The sequence below is a fragment of the Cetorhinus maximus genome, chromosome 10 (assembly GCF_964194155.1).
Source record: "Cetorhinus maximus chromosome 10, sCetMax3.hap1.1, whole genome shotgun sequence".
Taxonomy (NCBI): Eukaryota; Metazoa; Chordata; class Chondrichthyes; order Lamniformes; family Cetorhinidae; genus Cetorhinus; species Cetorhinus maximus.
Window position 1 is genome coordinate 96,673,279 of NC_135888.1, and position 18,203 is coordinate 96,691,481.

The window sequence follows — 18,203 nt, forward strand, 5'->3', positions numbered from 1 at the left end:
GGAACATCACCAATTGTGAGGTCCCTGCAGCTTAGGGAAGTAAATTGGTTTCCATACATATGATATTAATCCTTCCAACATGCACCAATGGCAAGCGGTTAGAGTGGGAGAGGTTTTTGGTCAGCCATTTGATGAAAAGAAATTCCTCTACCATCACTGTCCATCACTCCAGGTTACAAAGTGTATGTTGCCACAGCAACTCAAACTCCTTGAGGAATCTGAGTGGAATTGCACTCAACTCAATTTTCCTGTCCACGCCAACTCCCCCCCTCCCCCTACCATAACCCTTGACTCTATTGTTGATTAAAATCTATCTAACACAGCCTTGTATATATTCCATGACCCAGCCTCCACTGCTTTCTGGGGAAAAGAATGCCATAGGGTAACAACCATCTGAGAGAGAAAAAATTTCCTTATCTCCATCTTAAATGGGATATCTCTAATTTTTAAACTGTGTCCCCTAGCTCTAGACTCCCCCACAAGGAAAATATATCCTCTCAGCATCCACCCTGTCAAGTTCCCTCAGAATCTTATATGTTTCAATAAGATCGCCTCTCACTTTCCTAAGCTCCAATTGGTACGAGCCCAACCTGCTCAACCTTTCCTCATAAAATAATCCCTTCATCCCAAGAATCATTCAAGCGAACTTCCTCTAAACCGCTCTAATGTGATTATATCCTTTCTTAAGTAAGGAGTCCAAAATTGTACACAGTTCTCCAAATGCAGTCTGCCTCCAATTTAACACTGGGAAGACTGAGCTAGCATATTTGGCTGTTACTAAGAACAACATAACACTACCACTGATTCCACTTTTGTCTATTGCTGAACCTGCATGATACAATCTGCAACCCCAATGATCTACAGCACTGAGCTTCAAACCCCAATCCTAGTCATCACCGGTGATATTGCCTGCCTCCACACCTTCCTCATTCCCAGAACTCCCTAAACCCTTACTTAAATTTGTCAGCCCCACAACTTGAATTGTCTATCTTCCACTGCCTCTCAAGCTCCCCCCTCCATAGATTCTAGCTCATCCAAAATTCCACTGCCTGCATCCTGTCTTGCACAAATTCCCATTTTTCTTTCAGGCCAATCCCAGCTCGCTATTCCCCAATGCTTAATTTTAAAATTTTTATCCTCATCCCAACTGTCTCCACATCCTTACCGCTATGCTATCTCTGTAATTTTCTCCACTTTTATGCCCTTTATTCTTCCACATCTTGGCTCCTGTGATTTCCCCTTCTTTACAACAACATGTATTTAGGTACAAGATCATCAATAGTACTATAGTACATAAACAATATGTAAATTGGGACACTATATTTACAACAATGATAATATCTTATTTTTATACCATGCCTTTGATATAGTAAAACATCCGAAGGACCATTATCAAACAAAATTTGATATCAAGTCACATTAGTAGATGTTATAACCTGTTTTCAAAACCTTAGTCAAAGGGCTAGGCTTTAAGGAGTAGCTCAAAGGCAGAGAATGAGGTAGAGAGGGAAATCTGCCATCCTTGCCTGGTCTGGCCTACATGTGACTTCTGACCTACATGTGACTCCAGACGCACAGCAATGTGGTTGACTCTAAATGGTCCTCTGAAACCCAGCAAGCCACTCAGTTCAAGAACAATTAGGGATGGACAACAAATGCTGGCCTTTTCAGCAAAGCCCACACCTCATCAAAGAATAAAGAGAAAAAAGCCTGGATGAGGGTTTCAGCAGCAGCTGATGTTGCAGATGTGGAAGAAGTCTTTGTGATGGAGCAGTTGTGTGCTTGGAAACCCATCTCAGAGGTGTCAAGATTGAATTTGGGCTGGTTTGGTTCAGACAATGACTGAGGGAGTGATGGAATTGGTGGCCAGGGAATGGAGTTTGTGGTGTGGACTGAAGACAAAGTCTACAGCCTTCTCAATATTTAGTTGATGGGAATTTCTGCCCTTTCAGGAGTGGGTGTTGGGCTAGCTGTTGAAAAATCAAAGACAGTTGAGGAGTCAAGCATGGTAGTAGTGAGATGGAACTGAATGTCATCAGTATACGTATGGAACTCAATATCAGATGATGTCATCAAGGGAAGCATGTAGATGAGGAATAAGGGGTGGAGGAAGGACAGACACTTGGAGGACTCCAGTGCTCACTGTGCGGGAGCAAGGAGAGGCCATTGCAGGTAATTCTGTGGCTCTGATCAGGTAGACAAAAATGGTACCAAGCGATGGCAGTCCCACTCAAGTGGATGACTGAAGACTGAGGCTGCAGGCAGGTGAAGAAGGGATAGTTTACCACAGTCACATAGGATCTCATTTGTGACTTTAATAAGCGCTGTTTCAGTACTCTGGCAAGGGTGGAAACCTGATTGGGTGGATTCAAGCAAGGAATTTTGCGAAAGGTGGACACAGATTTGGAAGACAACAAGACGTTTAAGAACTTTGGCAAGGAAAAGGGGGTTGGAGAAGAAATTATAGATTGCAAGACATAAGGTTCAAGAGTGCTTTTTTGAGGAAAGGTGTGATGACAACAGAGTTGAAGGAGAGACAGTACCTGAGGAGAGAGAATTGTTAACAATATTCACTAACTTGGGGGCTAGAAAGGGAAGTTGGATTGTCAGTAGTTTGGGAGGCATATATTCAAGGTGAAGGTTGGTCTCATGGATGAGCTTGGAAAGGGTAAAAGGGAGATAGGAGAGAAATTGAAGCCAAATGCAAGTTCAGAGCTAAAACAGGGGGAACCTTGATGGGAGGTTTGGTTTGTTGGACTAGTGGAAGGGGCGGTGGGGTCGAGGCAGCACATGCAGCTGAACTGATAGTCTGAACATTAGTGACAAAGAAATTCATGAACTCCTCACACTTGTTCTTGGAGGTGAGGATGGAGGAGGCAAGGGAGAGGCTCTATTCCACCTAGAATGGCAGAAGTATCAATGGAGTACCTTTCTAAACTCTGCCTGTTCTACCTGATGCTGCAACATCTCAAAACCTATCCTATTGGATAATTTTTTGGTTACCGTTCCAAACTTCATCACTTATGATGGTGTTTCTGTTTTCTGTAAGCATCTGTGGCATTGTTTTACATTAAAGAAGTTATATAAATGCAAGGTTGTTGCTACTGTTGCTACTTTCTCCCAAAGCTAATGTTTTCATGCTTAACTTCATAATGTCCAAAATCAACACAATTTGAAAAGTTAATGAATGAAGATCTGTTCATAACCAAAACATTTTCAATGTCAATATTCCCCATTTAAATCTACAATTTTTAGGTGTGGCATGAGTGTTTTCTGTAAATCACAACCTCTAACTGGGCATGTGTGGGTCCAATTTCATTATTACAAATTTAGAGACCAAAAAAATAATTCTCATCAAAGGTTCATTTTATAAAGGTTCTCCTCCTGTGATAGTTTATATTAAAGATGGCGCCAGCAAAAAGAATTACTAAAATAGGTAAGTTCTAATTTGTTGAAACATGGTTCAGTTTTGCTGCTCCACCAAGCAGTTTAGGGTGGCACTATAATTGGAGCAGCCACTTTGTCCATGCGGAAAATTAACAGGTTCCTTACTACACATGCTTCTATATGAGGCGCAATTGACCTTAGTCGAACAAATGTTCCTGAGCTGACAAAGCAATTCCTATATAACAAATTAAAGCAAATTTGGTGAAGCTGTTCGAGAGATATTCAACCCACAACACTAAGTTAATTGCTACTGACCTTTCTATTGATGGTTAGAAGTCATCTTTGCTAAGCAATTTTTACTGTCCCAGTGACACTGAAGTTGTAAATTCAGAGTTAGGGCTGATTTGGTTTGACACTGCATGGGGTGTAACTCCAGACCAACATCAAGCTGGATTTTAAAAATCTTTTGAAACCTACGTGCATTCAATTTAAATGTTTAGACAATGCAGACTCTGTTGCCTATATGCACAAAACATTTTCCTTTTAATTGCTTGTGGAGGAGGTCTGTCTGCAATTAAGAATCAAAGTTCCAGCTAGACTATGTGAAAAGGATATTGTCCGGCTGAAAGTCATGAAGGAATGAGTAGGTGTAGCACAAATGCCACATTTGACATGACAAAATTAAGAGGTTATCACAGACTGTCTTCAATTTTCCAAAATATGAAAAGCTGCAAATTATGTTCAGTTGAGAACAGCCATAGGGCACAATATTCCAAGCATTGGTGTATACATTCAATAAGTGCTTTGTATCAAACGCATTTTTCCTCAGTCTTTTTCCCTTTTCTCTTGGCAACATTGACCCAGGCTATAATTCAGTTCTATGTACCTGTAGCCTTCCAGCAATTTGCCTAAGTGGTCATTTTTCTTTGAGGAGCCTAGATATAAGTGAAGGAGCCTTTCGGCCACAAAGATGAGTATCGTGGAGCTTCAGGATCAAAAAGTCCATAATTCCATTAACCTGCTTATATCTCGAGATGCTGATACTAACAGAATTTGTTTGATCTGATTTAAAGCAAAGCAACGGAACAACCCTTTTGAAAACTTTTTAAGTTTTGAAATTGTTAACAGGACAAACCAGTGAATCAGATATAAACCTGAAAATAGAGCCAATTTTCCTGGGCTTCAAGAACCGAGTTTCCAGGGCTTGGGTTGCATGTGGCTGTGGAATAGTTTGGAAATCCCAAGTCTGGATGATGAGCATCAGTAGATTATAGAACCATGAGGCATAAGGCTAAACTTAATCCTGTCCTCTTTTGATGTAAGTACGTTCCGGCAAAAATCATTGGAAAGTGGGAACCCTCCCTGGCTTTTCTATTTACTAGCCTAGGAGACCAATGCTTCTACAGCTATCTAGAGTAAGATCAATAATTTCAGCATGGACAAGGAATTGAATTCTGCTTTTGCTTCAAGCAGCAGTTCTGTTGGAAAGTTATTACTAGCTTCTAAAATTTTCATGCGACATTTTATGTTAGCTTATATTACGTGATATTCATCATACACAGCATGCAGCTCATTACCACACACAAAGTCTTGGCTACCAAAGGCCATATTATCAGGATGCAAGTAACATGTTTAATTTCTGCAATTATTGCTACTTTAGGGTTTGAATGCATTAATCCCTGGGCAGCAGTACTTCATGGTAATGATGTAAGAGTGACTGCTCTTCAAAAATGCTTCATAGTCTGTAAAGTGCTTTGAGACATCCAGTGATCATGAAAAGTACTATATAAATGCAATTCTTTCTTTCTTTTAGATATTCTTCCAAGCCAGTCCAAATATTATAGTTATCTTCAATAGGAACCCAAGCACAGGGAGTGTTTATTTATAATATAGGATCAACAGACTGCAAATGTGAATACTTGCATTTTCACTATGTTAACATATGTGTTTTGCATTTTGTAGACAATAATCTATACAGTTAAATTTCTCTTCTCTATCTCTCCACCCCTACCATTTCCACTTTATTTTAGCCTCATGTCCTCCTCTCCCGAAGGTGGCAACTGTTAATGGTGATGATCCTACAGGCTCCACGAGTAGTCTGGTATCTCATCTAAGTAACCATTCTTCATGCCTAAGTCTAGACAGTGAGTGTTGGAAGGCTATTTGAATCTTGGATCCAAGAGAATGGTGCACAATTCTATCCTCACCCAACATCAAATCATGTGCTGTTCCAATAGCAGCGATTGCATAGCAAACAGAGTGTGAAGTGTGAATTTTGGCTGCATTTTCCTCTCCCTATTCTGTATTTATTGAGGCTAACAATAGGGTTCTCAGTTTTGAGTGATTAATATAGCACAGAACCAGAGATTAGGCTTTACTAACCTGTTTGACTAATGATCATGCTAACTGGTGCATTTACTAATTGAGCAAATGAGGGAGCAAGCTTGCCCATTTACTTCAGCTGTGCAAGCAAATAGAGTTACATTTACATTACTTTATTGAAAATAACCAATACAAAAAAGCTCTGTGCATATAATATTTCAATATCCAATATTATGACTTGACATTATAACAAAATAATATAAACCAGTGGTTTTCCCTTTCTGCACTTGTATTACATAGGCATTTTGGTCGGTGATTTCTTAAATTGTTGTAAGTAAAAGAAATCCATACAGTCAGATTCATACAAAAAGAACACATTTATTTTACACCAGCAATTCATATTGAGAAGTTCATTTATGGTTTACTTGTTTTAGGATGGCCATGTTTCTCGAGAAACTCTTTTAAATATTTCTAATGGGACACATATACACATTTTAAACAGGCAGCAGCAGAAATCACATGCTTTAAATAATAAGCTGCAAATAACCTAAAATAAGTTAAAATATAAAATAATACTAAAATAAATATATACTGACAATTTAAGAACGTGAATATAAATAAGTTGCTTTAAATATTAACGGTATATTAGGAAAATGCAAATGGTGGATACACCTGTAATTTCCAGTCTTCCCAGCTGCTGGGGAATAGATATGCACCCAATGGATGCAGTCATTTTACTCATTCAGTTCGTGAACAATTTGACTTTGTTTGTTGTCTTTTTATGTCACTTTTATTCTTTCATGATTTCTTCCATCATTGAGGTAGATTTTGTAGCCATTTGTACCTGTAATTAAAAAGTATGCATTGAATTGATCATTCTAAAACACTGACATACTGACTTGTACATATTTTTGCACTAGTAGTGTGCTTATGGGCGTAGCTAGAAGAATAATTTTGTCACCCCCCATCCACACTCATAACAGTTCTGTCCTGCAGCAATAAATTTTTGGAGCTATAAGTTAACATGCTGTTGCAAAATATGAGTCCTATTACAGTGGAAATGTATTTTAACCATTATTACCTAAAACTGGGATCATTCAAAATGCAGTAGGTCTCATCTCTTTATTACTTTTTATGAAAGCAGTGTCATCTTCTGCTTTATTTCAAACATCTATAGGATCTATAGGTCACTTTGTAAGAAAGGTACTTGGGTAAATCCCTATAAAAACAAATTAGATTTGTTTAATCTTACTCTAACTTGAAATTAAATAGGATACCAAAAGCTTGATATTGGACTAGAGAACTAAAACAAGGACATTAAAAACATTGATCATTTAATTAATAAGTGTGCTTTCAGATTTCAATAACATGGTGATGCAAATTCAAAACAAGCTGACATTATCCCACATAGGCAAAAATGTTCACCATATAATTGTACGTGTCAAAGGGGAGAGTAGAGCTCATAAATCCAGTCAGGATATCAGAAATTGTTGATTCGGACCTTACTGATTTCGCAACAGTATCTCAAAAGGAAACACATGTTGACAGATACATTTTGGGTTGTGGGTCATTCACAGACTATGGGCCACAAGTTCCACATTGCTAATTCTAATCTTTGAACAGTAAAACAGTGTGTTATGGTATTCATGGTGTTATTGGTCTATGCCCATGATTATGTGACATTTTCAAACTAACTACTTTTTATGGACAAGATTCCTGATTCATAAAGTAACTTTCCTGCACCATCTGTCTTCCTATCCCAAAAAAAGTCATTAAGCAGCTTTCTCCCAGGCAAGTTGTGTCACTACTCTAACAGTGGCAGCTAAGAGACATGAAATGGTAACCCACTCCTTAATTTTCCTTAATCTGTAGTGAAACAGCTGGTCTCTGCTTGGATCCTCCACAAAGCAACATCATGAGCTTAAAAACTCTTTGTAACAGACATGAATCCACGTTTGTTTTTTTTAAACTCTGTGGCACAACCAATTCGGGCCACAGAATTTTGCACCGCACATCATCTTGTATGTAATTTCTTTGAACTGTATTTTTTAATGGTTAACACAAAAACTCAGACTAATTCATGAATAGCTTACCATTCCTTTTGAAATCAGTGACTGTTATTATTCCCAAGTTTAATCTTTTCTTCACTTTTTACATCATAACTGGCAACTCGCCTGTGATATCTATCAAAAAACAGACTGTAAAGATTTATAAGGCAAGAACAGCAGCATATTAAAATATTGCTCAGTTATTTTACACAGATATTTGATACAAAATCCATTTTAAGAACTCATCAGGAACTATTTTGATACACACTTTTCAAATGATTAAGCAGGTTGTTTACGAAGGTTTCTTTTCATTTTCACGGTTTAAACAATATAAATAATAAACAGTTATAGATTGTAATGATCATTTTATGACATTAAAAGCAGTTTTAAAATCCTAAGATTTACTTAGAAAAACAAATTTCTTTACAGATAACTCACCCAAGAACCAAAAGGACAAGGATTACAGTGAGACTAAGGGAAGAGAGCACCACTGCCACAATAGCCAGAGTCGTTGTGTTGTCATTTGGATCTTTTGGATGTTCCACAGCTAAAATGAAAGTACCACACCTTACTCCTTCATATCCTGAAAAGCACCTATAAAGAAATCAAGAAATACATTTTAAATTCTTTATCAAATATAAAATAAAAATGTAACAAGTTAAAATCAATGTCATGACTACTATATGCCAAAAAAGGCATATTAAGGCATAAAATGACTATTATATGCAACTGTGACATGCATTTGCTTTCATCAAAAAAGGAATGATTTGAAATATTTCTGCTCAGTACATTAAATAATCAAAACTTATCGAATTTTGTGTAGTTGTGGTGGCCAAACATGGACCAAAATGTCTGATATTTGTCTTACATATTCATATGTTCATATATTAATGCTGCAATGTTTTACATTAAATATCAAGCTTTAATAATGTACATAATTCATTAAATAATGTGATTAAAAACGTTTTGAACAAAAATCTTTGTACTTTCCTAACATGTAGGAAAAAAATTAACGTTTAACAAAGGATCTCCAATCATCCAATTAAAATTACTCTTAAATCCTAAGCAGAGAGTGAAATATTGAGCAACAGCATTTCATTCCGCTCACAATAAAACAAATTGTTTTTAATTCCACATATGGAGTTTGATTTCAATGAGGTGCAACATTCATTCCTAGCCTTTTTGATTAAAAAATAAGCCCTTCAATTTTCAGGAGCTTATACTTAAAGGTGCGTGGATACATCGGCGTGTATAGTTCCGAGTTCATACTTCAAATAAAAATACCTCCTTTTGCATTAACGGCAGCAGTACAAAAGAAAACTAAATTGGGGTTGTTAAACTTCAATGGTTATCCGTTTCCTTCTTTGCTCCAGGGACTCTGAAGATATCCGCTTTGTCTAGACATGCTGGGGCTCAGGTATGTGTAATGTTAGTTATTTATTGTCGTCACAGTTTACATACTCACTCGAGACTTTTTGATGTTATCTACGTGGCCAGATTTACCTGAACTCCACTCCTACTCCCCGCCACTCCCTCTTGATTACACGAAATCAGCACCTCACCCACAGATTGAACAGATTAAAAAAATAATTAAATACCTGCATGATACCTCTTTAATATGCTTCAAATATTGACATTCCCCATGAATGCAGAAATCCTTGTATTTTCTGTAGCATGGATTCTTTTTACCCTTTCGCTTGCCACGTCTGTTTTTTCTTTGACGCTTTCCTTTGCCTTTGCCCACTTCAGTGGCAGTTGAGTTTTCCGCAGATTTATAAAAGGCCACTAGTTTAAAATAAACAAAGCATTCATGATTTTCCTAAAAGAGAAGGTACAAACAGCTCAAATTTCCCGGAGCTTTTAATAGGGTGGCCTCGATATTACACTCCCCCCCCCGCAACCACGGGGGGGGAAAAAAACGCTTTGTTCAACTTTCTACAAAGTAGGAGAGAAAGTTCTGCCACTGGAAGAAATAAAATCCGCAATTTCTGACCGTGTATGTTTGGGATTTATAGTAGTGAAAGCCACGGAAATCTTCCTCTTAACATTACCTGATGGTATTTCAGGGGTTCGGTAACTGGGTGGATGCTCGACTGTTTGTACAGTCGGTTCCCCTTCAATAACCTCTCCGAGAATGGTCAGAATATCCTTCTCCCTTCTCCTGAGACTCCGAGTTACTTCACTCTCGTAGCCTTCGATCGCCGCTCCCATTGCAGCATGGCAAGAAACTGCACGAAAACAATTCGATCGTGAAACATCAACAGAGACTCGATTCAAATTTTTTATTTTAAAAAAAAGTAGCTACTTTTAACTTTTAACAGCAGCTCCTGTGACTGTAGCATGAACTAATAAATCCCCCAGAAAATGAGAGGGCCCTTAAAACAAACTTATGCCGGAGATCGACAGAATAAGCCTCCATCTGATAAGATGTCCTTTCCCACTGCCACATTATGATCGAAATTCAAACATGAAAGCCTCACTCAGCCAGCTTATCGCCGCCACTTTCCCACTTTTTTTTGTTTTGCTGAAGACAGGCGTTAAGTTTGAGTAAAAGTCACTTACTTGCGGCGAGGACAAGGAGGGTGGCTGTTATCGAAATCCTCATGTTGAGCTGCGACCACTTGGAAAATACAAGCTGCCGGTTTCCTTCTCAGCGGTCCAACACAAAACAACACTCGCTGCCCGTCGATTTGGTTGACTCGTCCTCAGAAGCAGCCGACAGAAGTCCAGCTCCCTAATAAAGCACCAGTGCAGCTCTGGCACCTTAATTTAAAATGAGTTTGTGTCGGCAGTCAGGGGCCGGGGCAAATCCAGACAGGCAATTTGTTAAATGTCTCGAGTACTATTCATATTCCTTGCAGGCTGGCGGCGAGTTAAGAATAACTGCAGTCCCCTAGATATATAGGCAGCGAGCCTACGAAAATGACGCCAAACCACGTGCCTTTTTTGGGAGTACAGTGTGCAGCTTTGTTGGGACTGGCAGTTCCGAGTGGGCCCACGAGCAAAATGATTCTGTCTTGTTTCTGTGCAGCAAACTCTTAACACTGTCGAAATTACTTCAGGCAAAAGCTACTTGGCACTATGAAACTGAAGCAAACTGAATAAATATAGATTTGTTGCAGCTTAAATACTATTTTTGCTAAATGATAAATACTAGCTGCACTTAGCTGGTTATTGTTCATTTAACTCTTGTATGAAAAAGCGCTATTGCTTTCCAGACTTAGTGCAGCCCACTGCTGCTGAGTGGGAGTAATCTATGCACTGAGATCAGGCGTATATAGTTGAAGTCAGGGATGTGTGTTGACCCTATGCAACGCAGAGTTTGACCAGGGGTTTCCTGTGTATTTCTGTGGTACCTGGGTGACCTGCTATATTTTATCCAAGATTTTTTGTAAATTGTAGTTTTACTATTTATTTAGATACAAATATTTTCCAGTTTACTGTGAGCATTGGTATGGAAAATGCTGGGCACAACTTTTCTGAAGCCCCACTCCGCTGCTGTCTTGAAGGTTTCAATTAACCTTTGGGGCAGGTGATTTGCACTTTGCTACTGCCCTTTGCGTGAAAAAGTGTTTCCTGATTTCACTCATGAATGGCTTAACTACTTTTAAGATTGTGTCCCTTGTTGTGGATTCCACACAAGAGTAAATAATTTTCTGATTCAAGTCCATCAAACATCCTTAACATCTTAAGCACCTCAATTAGATCGGCCCATCGGCCTTCCAAACTCAAGGGAAGAAGACAAGTTCACGCAATGGGTAGTAGGAAGTTGGAGATGTAGGCAAACAATGGGAGTGAGGGGGAGGAATGTGACTCAATGTGGGTGTGGATGGAGCTACAATTTTCCACTGCCTTCACCTCAAAAACAGCCTGCAACCTTTGATAACTCCTTTCATAACCAGACTGATAGTCATATTACCTACTACCTTGCACTCGAAAGGAAAGAAGAAATGAAAAAGTCAAAGGACTACAAAGGATTATACAGGATACACAGCACAAAAAGAGACCATTCGGTTCAGCTAGTTCTTGCCAATTTTTATGCTGCACCTGAGCCTCCTCCCATCTTTTCTCATCTAAATCTACCATCATAACCAACTATTCCTTTCTCTCTCAAATGCTTGTCTAGCATTTAATCAAATTAATCGATACTGTTTCCTTCAACCACTCCCCGAGTTCCACATTCTCACCACTCTTTGGGTAAAGAATTTTCTTCCGAATTCCCTATCAGATTTCTTTGGTGACTATCTTATATTGATGGCCTCTAGTTATGCTCTTCCACACAAGAGGAAACATTTTCTCTGTGAACACTACCAAAACCTTTTATAATTTTACAAATCTCTATTAAGTCACCTCTCAGTCTTTTTTTTTCAAGAGAAAAGAGACCCAGCCTGTCAATCCTTCCCTGATATGTATTTCCATGCATTTCTGATATTGTCCTTGTAAATCTTCTCTGCATCCTCTCTAGTGCCTCCACATCCTTTTTACAATATGGCGACCAGAATTACATGCAAGCTAAGCAGAGAGAGAAATAGAAAAGGACAGAGTATAGGGTTCCCAATCCTCATGGAATGACTGAGAGTTTCTTCAATCTGGGTTCCTCCCAGCCTCCAGCATCCTGGAAGATAAGCAATTTAAATTTCCTGCTGAGTGCAACCCACTCCATGGTGTCTCTAGCTTCTTGTTACAATAGCCTCTGTCTTCCATTATGTCCCTAGCCACCGTAGAGAGCTACAGTTGTATGGAGTGCCATCAGGAAGGGGCTGGAGAGTTAGGATTCAGGATGTTAGGAATCACAGGTACGCTCTGAAATCAGAGGAGGTCTCTGGAATCAAGGGGACCTGATATTGGGGGCATCTGTGAAATTAGGGCATCCTTGAAATTGAGAGGGTGGAAAGTGGGGGAAGAGAAGGAGACTGGGAAATTGGGGCTTGAAGGGAGAGGGAGGGACAAAGAGTATTGGCAACAAAAAGACACCAGAAATAGATAAGAGAGTTTACAACTCACCAGGGCTCCATTGACAGCTCCTTACAAAACCACAACCTCCACCACCTAGAAGAACATGTGCAGCAGGTGCGTGGGATCTAGCAGAGGCTGCTAGATCCCCTCCAAGTCAAGGGCCATCCTCACTTGGAACTATATCACTGTTCTTTCACTGTTGCTGGGTCAAAATCCTGGAATTCTCTCCCTCCCAGCATGTGGGTGTACTTACATCAAATGGACTGTGACAGTACAAGAAGATGGCTCACCACCATCTTCTTAAGGGTAATTGGGATGGACAATAAATGTTGGCTTTGACAGTGAAGCTCACATTTTTAGAACAAAAAAAATTTCTCTAACTTACCTTGTACAGTCCCACAAGAATTGAATAACATATAAATTAACACATCTACCATGTATTTATCTGTGATATTCCAGATGTCAGACATTGTTACAGATGCAAAACAAACACTTAAAACTGGATCCTGCTGACTTGCAGCCTATAATTTCCAAACATTTTCTAGCTTCTTCACCAGAGAATTAAGCTTGTGATTGACCTAGCACTTTATTTACCATTTAGACATTTTTACATTAAAGGGACACATTTGTATCATAGTAACAGATTAAAACATTGTAGATCACATGGTATAATGCAGCTTTCTTTACAAAACAACAGGAGATTTGTTAAAATGTGTAGAAATGGTCAGCTGTGTTAACTTTCAGCAACAACTTATACCCAATATTGATATTAAATTTGCTAACATAGTCACCATGCATTAAAATTGTCAGCATTGGTTACCAAACAAAATTGAATCAATAAGATAAAAGCAAAATACTGCGGTTGCTGGAAATCTGAAACAAAAACAGAAAACGCTAGAAAAACTTAGCAGGTCTAACAGCATCTGTGGAGAGAGAAAAAACAGAGTTAACATTTCGAGTCCTTATGACTCTTCCTCAGAGCTCTGACGAACAGCCATAAGAACTCGAAACGTTAACTCTTTTTTTCTCTCACCATAGATGCTGTTACACCTGCTGAGCTTTTCCAGCAAAATTGAATCAATGTCTGGTCGGTTTCATGAGAAAGAAACAAACTGACTGTTCTCCCATATTTGACAAGACTGGAAATAATTGAACTTTAATAAAATTCGAAGGGTTGTTCCTTTTAATTTCGTGCCTTAGTTATGCCTCAGCACAAAATCTAGGTTGCCATTTCAGTACAGTACTAAGGGAGTGCTGCATTCTCAGATGTTCTTTTGGATGAGATGTTAAACCTGCCTTCTCAATTAGATGTAAAAGAAGAACGGCAGGGGAGTTCTACCAGTGTCTTGGTCACTATTTATCTCTCAAGCAACATCACTAAAAGAGATTATCTGGTCATTATCACATTGCTGTTTTTAGGAGATTGATGTGTGCAAATTGACAGCTGGATATTCTACATTAAAACAGTGACTACACTCAAAAGTAATTAATTGGCTGTAAAGCACTGGGTAGCTCCTGAGTTTATGATATCATTATATAATGGAAGTCCTTTTTTCATCAGAAAAGTCATGGTTTCTGCCCTCAAGTTCACATTCAGTGTAACTGGATCTTCTAAGTTCTGGACAGTTATACTAATGACAATTCACTTATAAAAAGGTTTTAGAGCGCTCCAATATTATATATTATTACTTTCCCATAAGTCACATGACAATGAATATGGGATTGACAGCGAATCCATAAGCTGAATGATCAATAGCAAACATTTAAATTCTAAAACTTATCATAAAACGAAGAAAACTGTCAATGTGTGTAATCATTTTTGCTATACTTATTTTGGATTTACAGAAACTACAAATAGCATGGTGTCTCACTGGCATTATCCACTAAGAATATGATGTCATTCAACATAATTCAATTGACAAGAGACCAGTAAAATGTCTTGATACAGAATCTGAAATATATCTAAGATTTGAAGTTTTTAATGTTTGACTTTAATATGGGACCATTAGATTATGGTTGTGAAAAGCACACTATTACCAGTTAGTTTGGTACTTCAGGCAGTTAATGACATGACTTCCAACAAATAAATACTGGGTCTGAATTGCAGAGCTGCCTGGCACACATGTTTGGCTTAATGAAGTGAGGTTAATTTATTTTTTTACAACCTCTACTTTGGCATGCCCCATATATGGAGGGCAGCTGTGAAAGTACTTTTCAGTACTAATTATTCAGCTTGAGCAGTATATCCAACCAGGAGTTCAGATAAAACTAGTGCTATTGGTTGGTGTATGAATCATCTTGGTTCTTCGGTTTCCTAATGACTTGGAAGTGGTGTGACTGATGCCTGGTGAATGAGGACTTTATTGACTGTACTGCTGGCAAAGGAACAAGCGGGATTATGTTGGTATTCACAACAGCTGTGTCCAGACCAATCAGACTCTATTGACCAGGGAAGGATGATAAAATCTTGGTAGCAAGCTGGAAGGGGAGATAATGTGCCTAAAGTGATAATTGTTAGCAGAAGTGCAAAATCATTGGAATCTCAATTTGAAGAATTAAGATTGAATCCAGTTACTTTCAGTCCTCTTGCGGGAGTGGGTCTCAGTTGGCTTCAAATTTATAAGAAATGGAAGTGACATTTCTCATCGTACAAAAGCACATGGGCATTTCAATAAGAAGTGCAATTGATATCTAATGTTTCTAACCTCCCAATAAGGATATTGGAGAAGATCAAATATAATAGGTGCAATTACAATAAATGGTACGCTAGGATTTGAAGTTCTTCAGTATTTAATCTGTGAAAATAAACATGCTTAAGCCATCAAATATGCATTTGTATATGCATAGTCGCTTGGTAGTATATTGAATATTGCTGAAAAGAGAGATATGTTGCTGAAGCTTTTTCATCTTGCACTCATCAGGACAAACACAAGATACTAAATGCTAAATATAGATTGTGGAGGGTGCAAATTGAGAATCTGTCCTGGAGACAACTGGAGTAGTTAAGTTTTAAGGTGATAAAGGCATAGATGTGGATTTCAGCATAGGTATGGGTGATGTTACAGAGGCCGACTAGGTAGCTTATGTGATGAATAAGATGCAAGATCAGAAGCTCAGCTTGGGGTCAAACAGGTCGCCAAGGTCATGAACCATCTCGTACAGCCTGAGACAGTGGGTGGGGACTGAGTAAAGTCAGTAGTAAGGTACAGCATAATGAAGGACCAAAGACAATTGCTTCCTTATTGTCAACATTTAGTTGGATTTAACAGTTCATCCAAGACTGGATGTCAAATAAACAGTCTAACAGCAGAGAGGCAGTGGAGGTGGTGAAAGAAATGGTGGAGGTAAGGTTGAATTTCATCAATGCACGTGAGGAAGCTGATCCTACTTACACAGAGAATGTTGTAAAGTGAATTAATATTGAGAAATAAACAATTATTCATTGTATGGCAACATGTATAAATTACTTAAAGAACTAAAATATTGGCTTTAGACTCAGTTTAGCAAGAAAATTCTATTTGATGGTTGATAAGATTGGAGTATTGATGGATATGGTGGGATATGGCCTGGCATATCACCCACTCTACCATTATCATTAAGCCAGGGGATCAACCCTGGTTCAGTGAATAGTGCAGGAGGGCATGCCAGGAGCAGCACCAGGCTTACCTAAAAATGAGGTGCTAACCTGGTCAAGCTACAACACAGGACTACTTGCATGCCAAACAGCATAAGCAGTAAGTGATAGACAGAGCTAAGCGATTCCAAAACCAATGAGTCAGATCTAAGCTCTGCAGTCCTACCACATCAAGTCGTGAATGGTGGTGGACAATTAAACAACTCACTGGAGGAGGAAGCTCCAAAAATATCCCCATCCTCAATGATGAAGGAGCCCAGCACATCAGTGCAAAAGATTATGCTGAAGTATTTGCAACAATCTTCAGCCAGAAGTGCCGAGTGGCCTCTGCAGGAGGTCCCCAGCATCACAGATACTAGTCTTCAGCCTATTCAAATCACTCCACGTGAAATCAAGAAATGGCTGATTGCACTGGATACTGCAAAGGATATGGGCCCTGACAATATTCCGGCAATAGTACTGAAGACTTGTGCTCCGGAACTTGCTGCGCCCCTAGCCAAGCTGTTCCAGTACAGCTACAACGCTGGCATCTACCTGCCTATGTGGAAAATTGCCCAGGTATGTCCTGTACACAAAAAGCTGGACAAGCCCAACCAGTCCAATTCACGCCCCATCAGTCTACTCTTGATCATCAGTAAAGTGATGGAAGGGGTAATCGATAATGGTATGAAGCGGGACTCGCTTAGCAATAACCTGCTCACTGACGCAAAGTTTTGGTTCCACCAAGGCCACTCAGCTCCTAACCTCACTACAGCGTTGGTTCAAGCATGGACAGAAGAGCTGAACTCCAGAGCTGAGGTGAAAGTGGCTGCCCTTGACATCAAGGCCGCATTTGACCGAGTGTGGCATCAAGGAGCTCTAGCAAAACTGGAGTCAATGGGAATCGGGGGAAAAGTCTCCACTGGTTGGAGTCATACCTAGCACAAAGGAAGATGGTTGTGGTTGTTGGAGGTCTGTCGTCTCAGCTCCAGGATATCACTGCAGGAGTTCCTCAGGGTAGTGTCTTGGGCCCAACCATCTTCAGCTGCTTCATTAATGACCTTCCTTCCATCATAAGGTCAGAAATGGGGATGTTCGCTGAGGATTGCACAATGTTCAGCACCATTCACGGCTCCTCAGATAATGAAGCAGTCCATGTCCAAATGCAGCAAGACCTGGGCAATATCTAGGCTTGGGCTGACAAGTGGCAAGTAACATTCGCACCACACAAGTGTCAGGCAATGACCATCTCCAACAAGAGGGAACCCAATCATTGCCCTCTAATTTTCAAAGGCATTACCATCACTGAATCCCCCACTATCAAAATCCTGGGGGTTACCATTGATCAGAAACTGAACTGGATTAGCCATATAAATGCTGTGGCTACAAGAGCAGGTCAGAGGCTAGGAATCTTGTGAAGAGTAACTCACCTCCTGACTCCACAAAGCCTGTTCACCATCTACAAGGCACAAGTCAGGAGTGTGATGGAATACTCCCCACTTGCCTGGATGAGTGCAGCTCCCACAACACTCAAGAAGCTTGACACCATCCAGGACAAAGCAGCCCACTTGACTGGCACCACATCCACAAACATTCACTCCCTCCACCACCGACGCACAGTAGCAGCAGTGTGTACCATCTACAAAATGCACTGCAGAAACTCACCAAGGCTTCTTTGACAGCACCTTCCAAACCCACGACTGCTACCATTTAGAAGGACAAGGGCAGCAGATAGATGGGAATACCACCAACTGGAAGTTCCCCTCCAAGTCACTCACCATCCTGACTTGGAAATATATCGCCATTCCTGCACTGTCGCTGGGTCAAAATCCTGGAACTCCCTCCCTAACAGCACTGTGGGTGTACCTACACCACAT

The 18,203-nt window shown here is 39.6% G+C and overlaps 1 protein-coding gene and 1 long non-coding RNA gene across 3 annotated transcripts in view; one reads left to right on the forward strand and one right to left on the reverse strand.

Moving 5' to 3' along the window:
- Positions 1-8,324, forward strand: part of LOC144685860 (uncharacterized) — a 105,801-nt gene extending 97,477 nt beyond the window's left edge. Inside the window, exon 3 of the long non-coding RNA XR_013577797.1 lies at positions 8,187-8,324. This is a non-coding gene — a long non-coding RNA (uncharacterized LOC144685860). The remainder of the gene's footprint in view (positions 1-8,186) is intronic.
- On the reverse strand, positions 6,068-10,774 carry LOC144685858 (proheparin-binding EGF-like growth factor). 2 transcript variants are annotated; one of them, XM_078550814.1, is made up of 6 exons: positions 10,320-10,774; positions 9,809-9,985; positions 9,356-9,542; positions 8,196-8,351; positions 7,803-7,907; positions 6,068-6,553 (listed from the first exon to the last, which is right to left on the reverse strand). In XM_078550814.1, exons 1-5 carry the CDS (start codon positions 10,360-10,362, stop codon positions 7,817-7,819), a joined length of 654 nt encoding a protein of 217 aa, XP_078406940.1. In that variant the 5' UTR covers positions 10,363-10,774; the 3' UTR covers positions 6,068-6,553; positions 7,803-7,816. The 2 variants fall into 2 exon arrangements, with proteins under 2 accessions (XP_078406940.1, XP_078406941.1); XM_078550815.1 differs by having other exon boundaries at positions 7,803-7,892; positions 10,320-10,767.
- Positions 10,775-18,203: the final 7,429 nt, after the last annotated feature.

Excerpts from the sequence above, each read along its gene's own strand:
- LOC144685858 (XM_078550814.1), bottom strand. The coding sequence starts at position 10,362 with ATGAGGATTTCGATAACAGCCACCCTCCTTGTCCTCGCCGCAA. Across the intron at positions 9,986-10,319 it reads CCTCCTTGTCCTCGCCGCAA|TTTCTTGCCATGCTGCAATG; the intron begins GTAAGTGACTTT and ends GTTTTCGTGCAG. Across the intron at positions 9,543-9,808 it reads AACCCCTGAAATACCATCAG|TGGCCTTTTATAAATCTGCG; the intron begins GTAATGTTAAGA and ends ATTTTAAACTAG.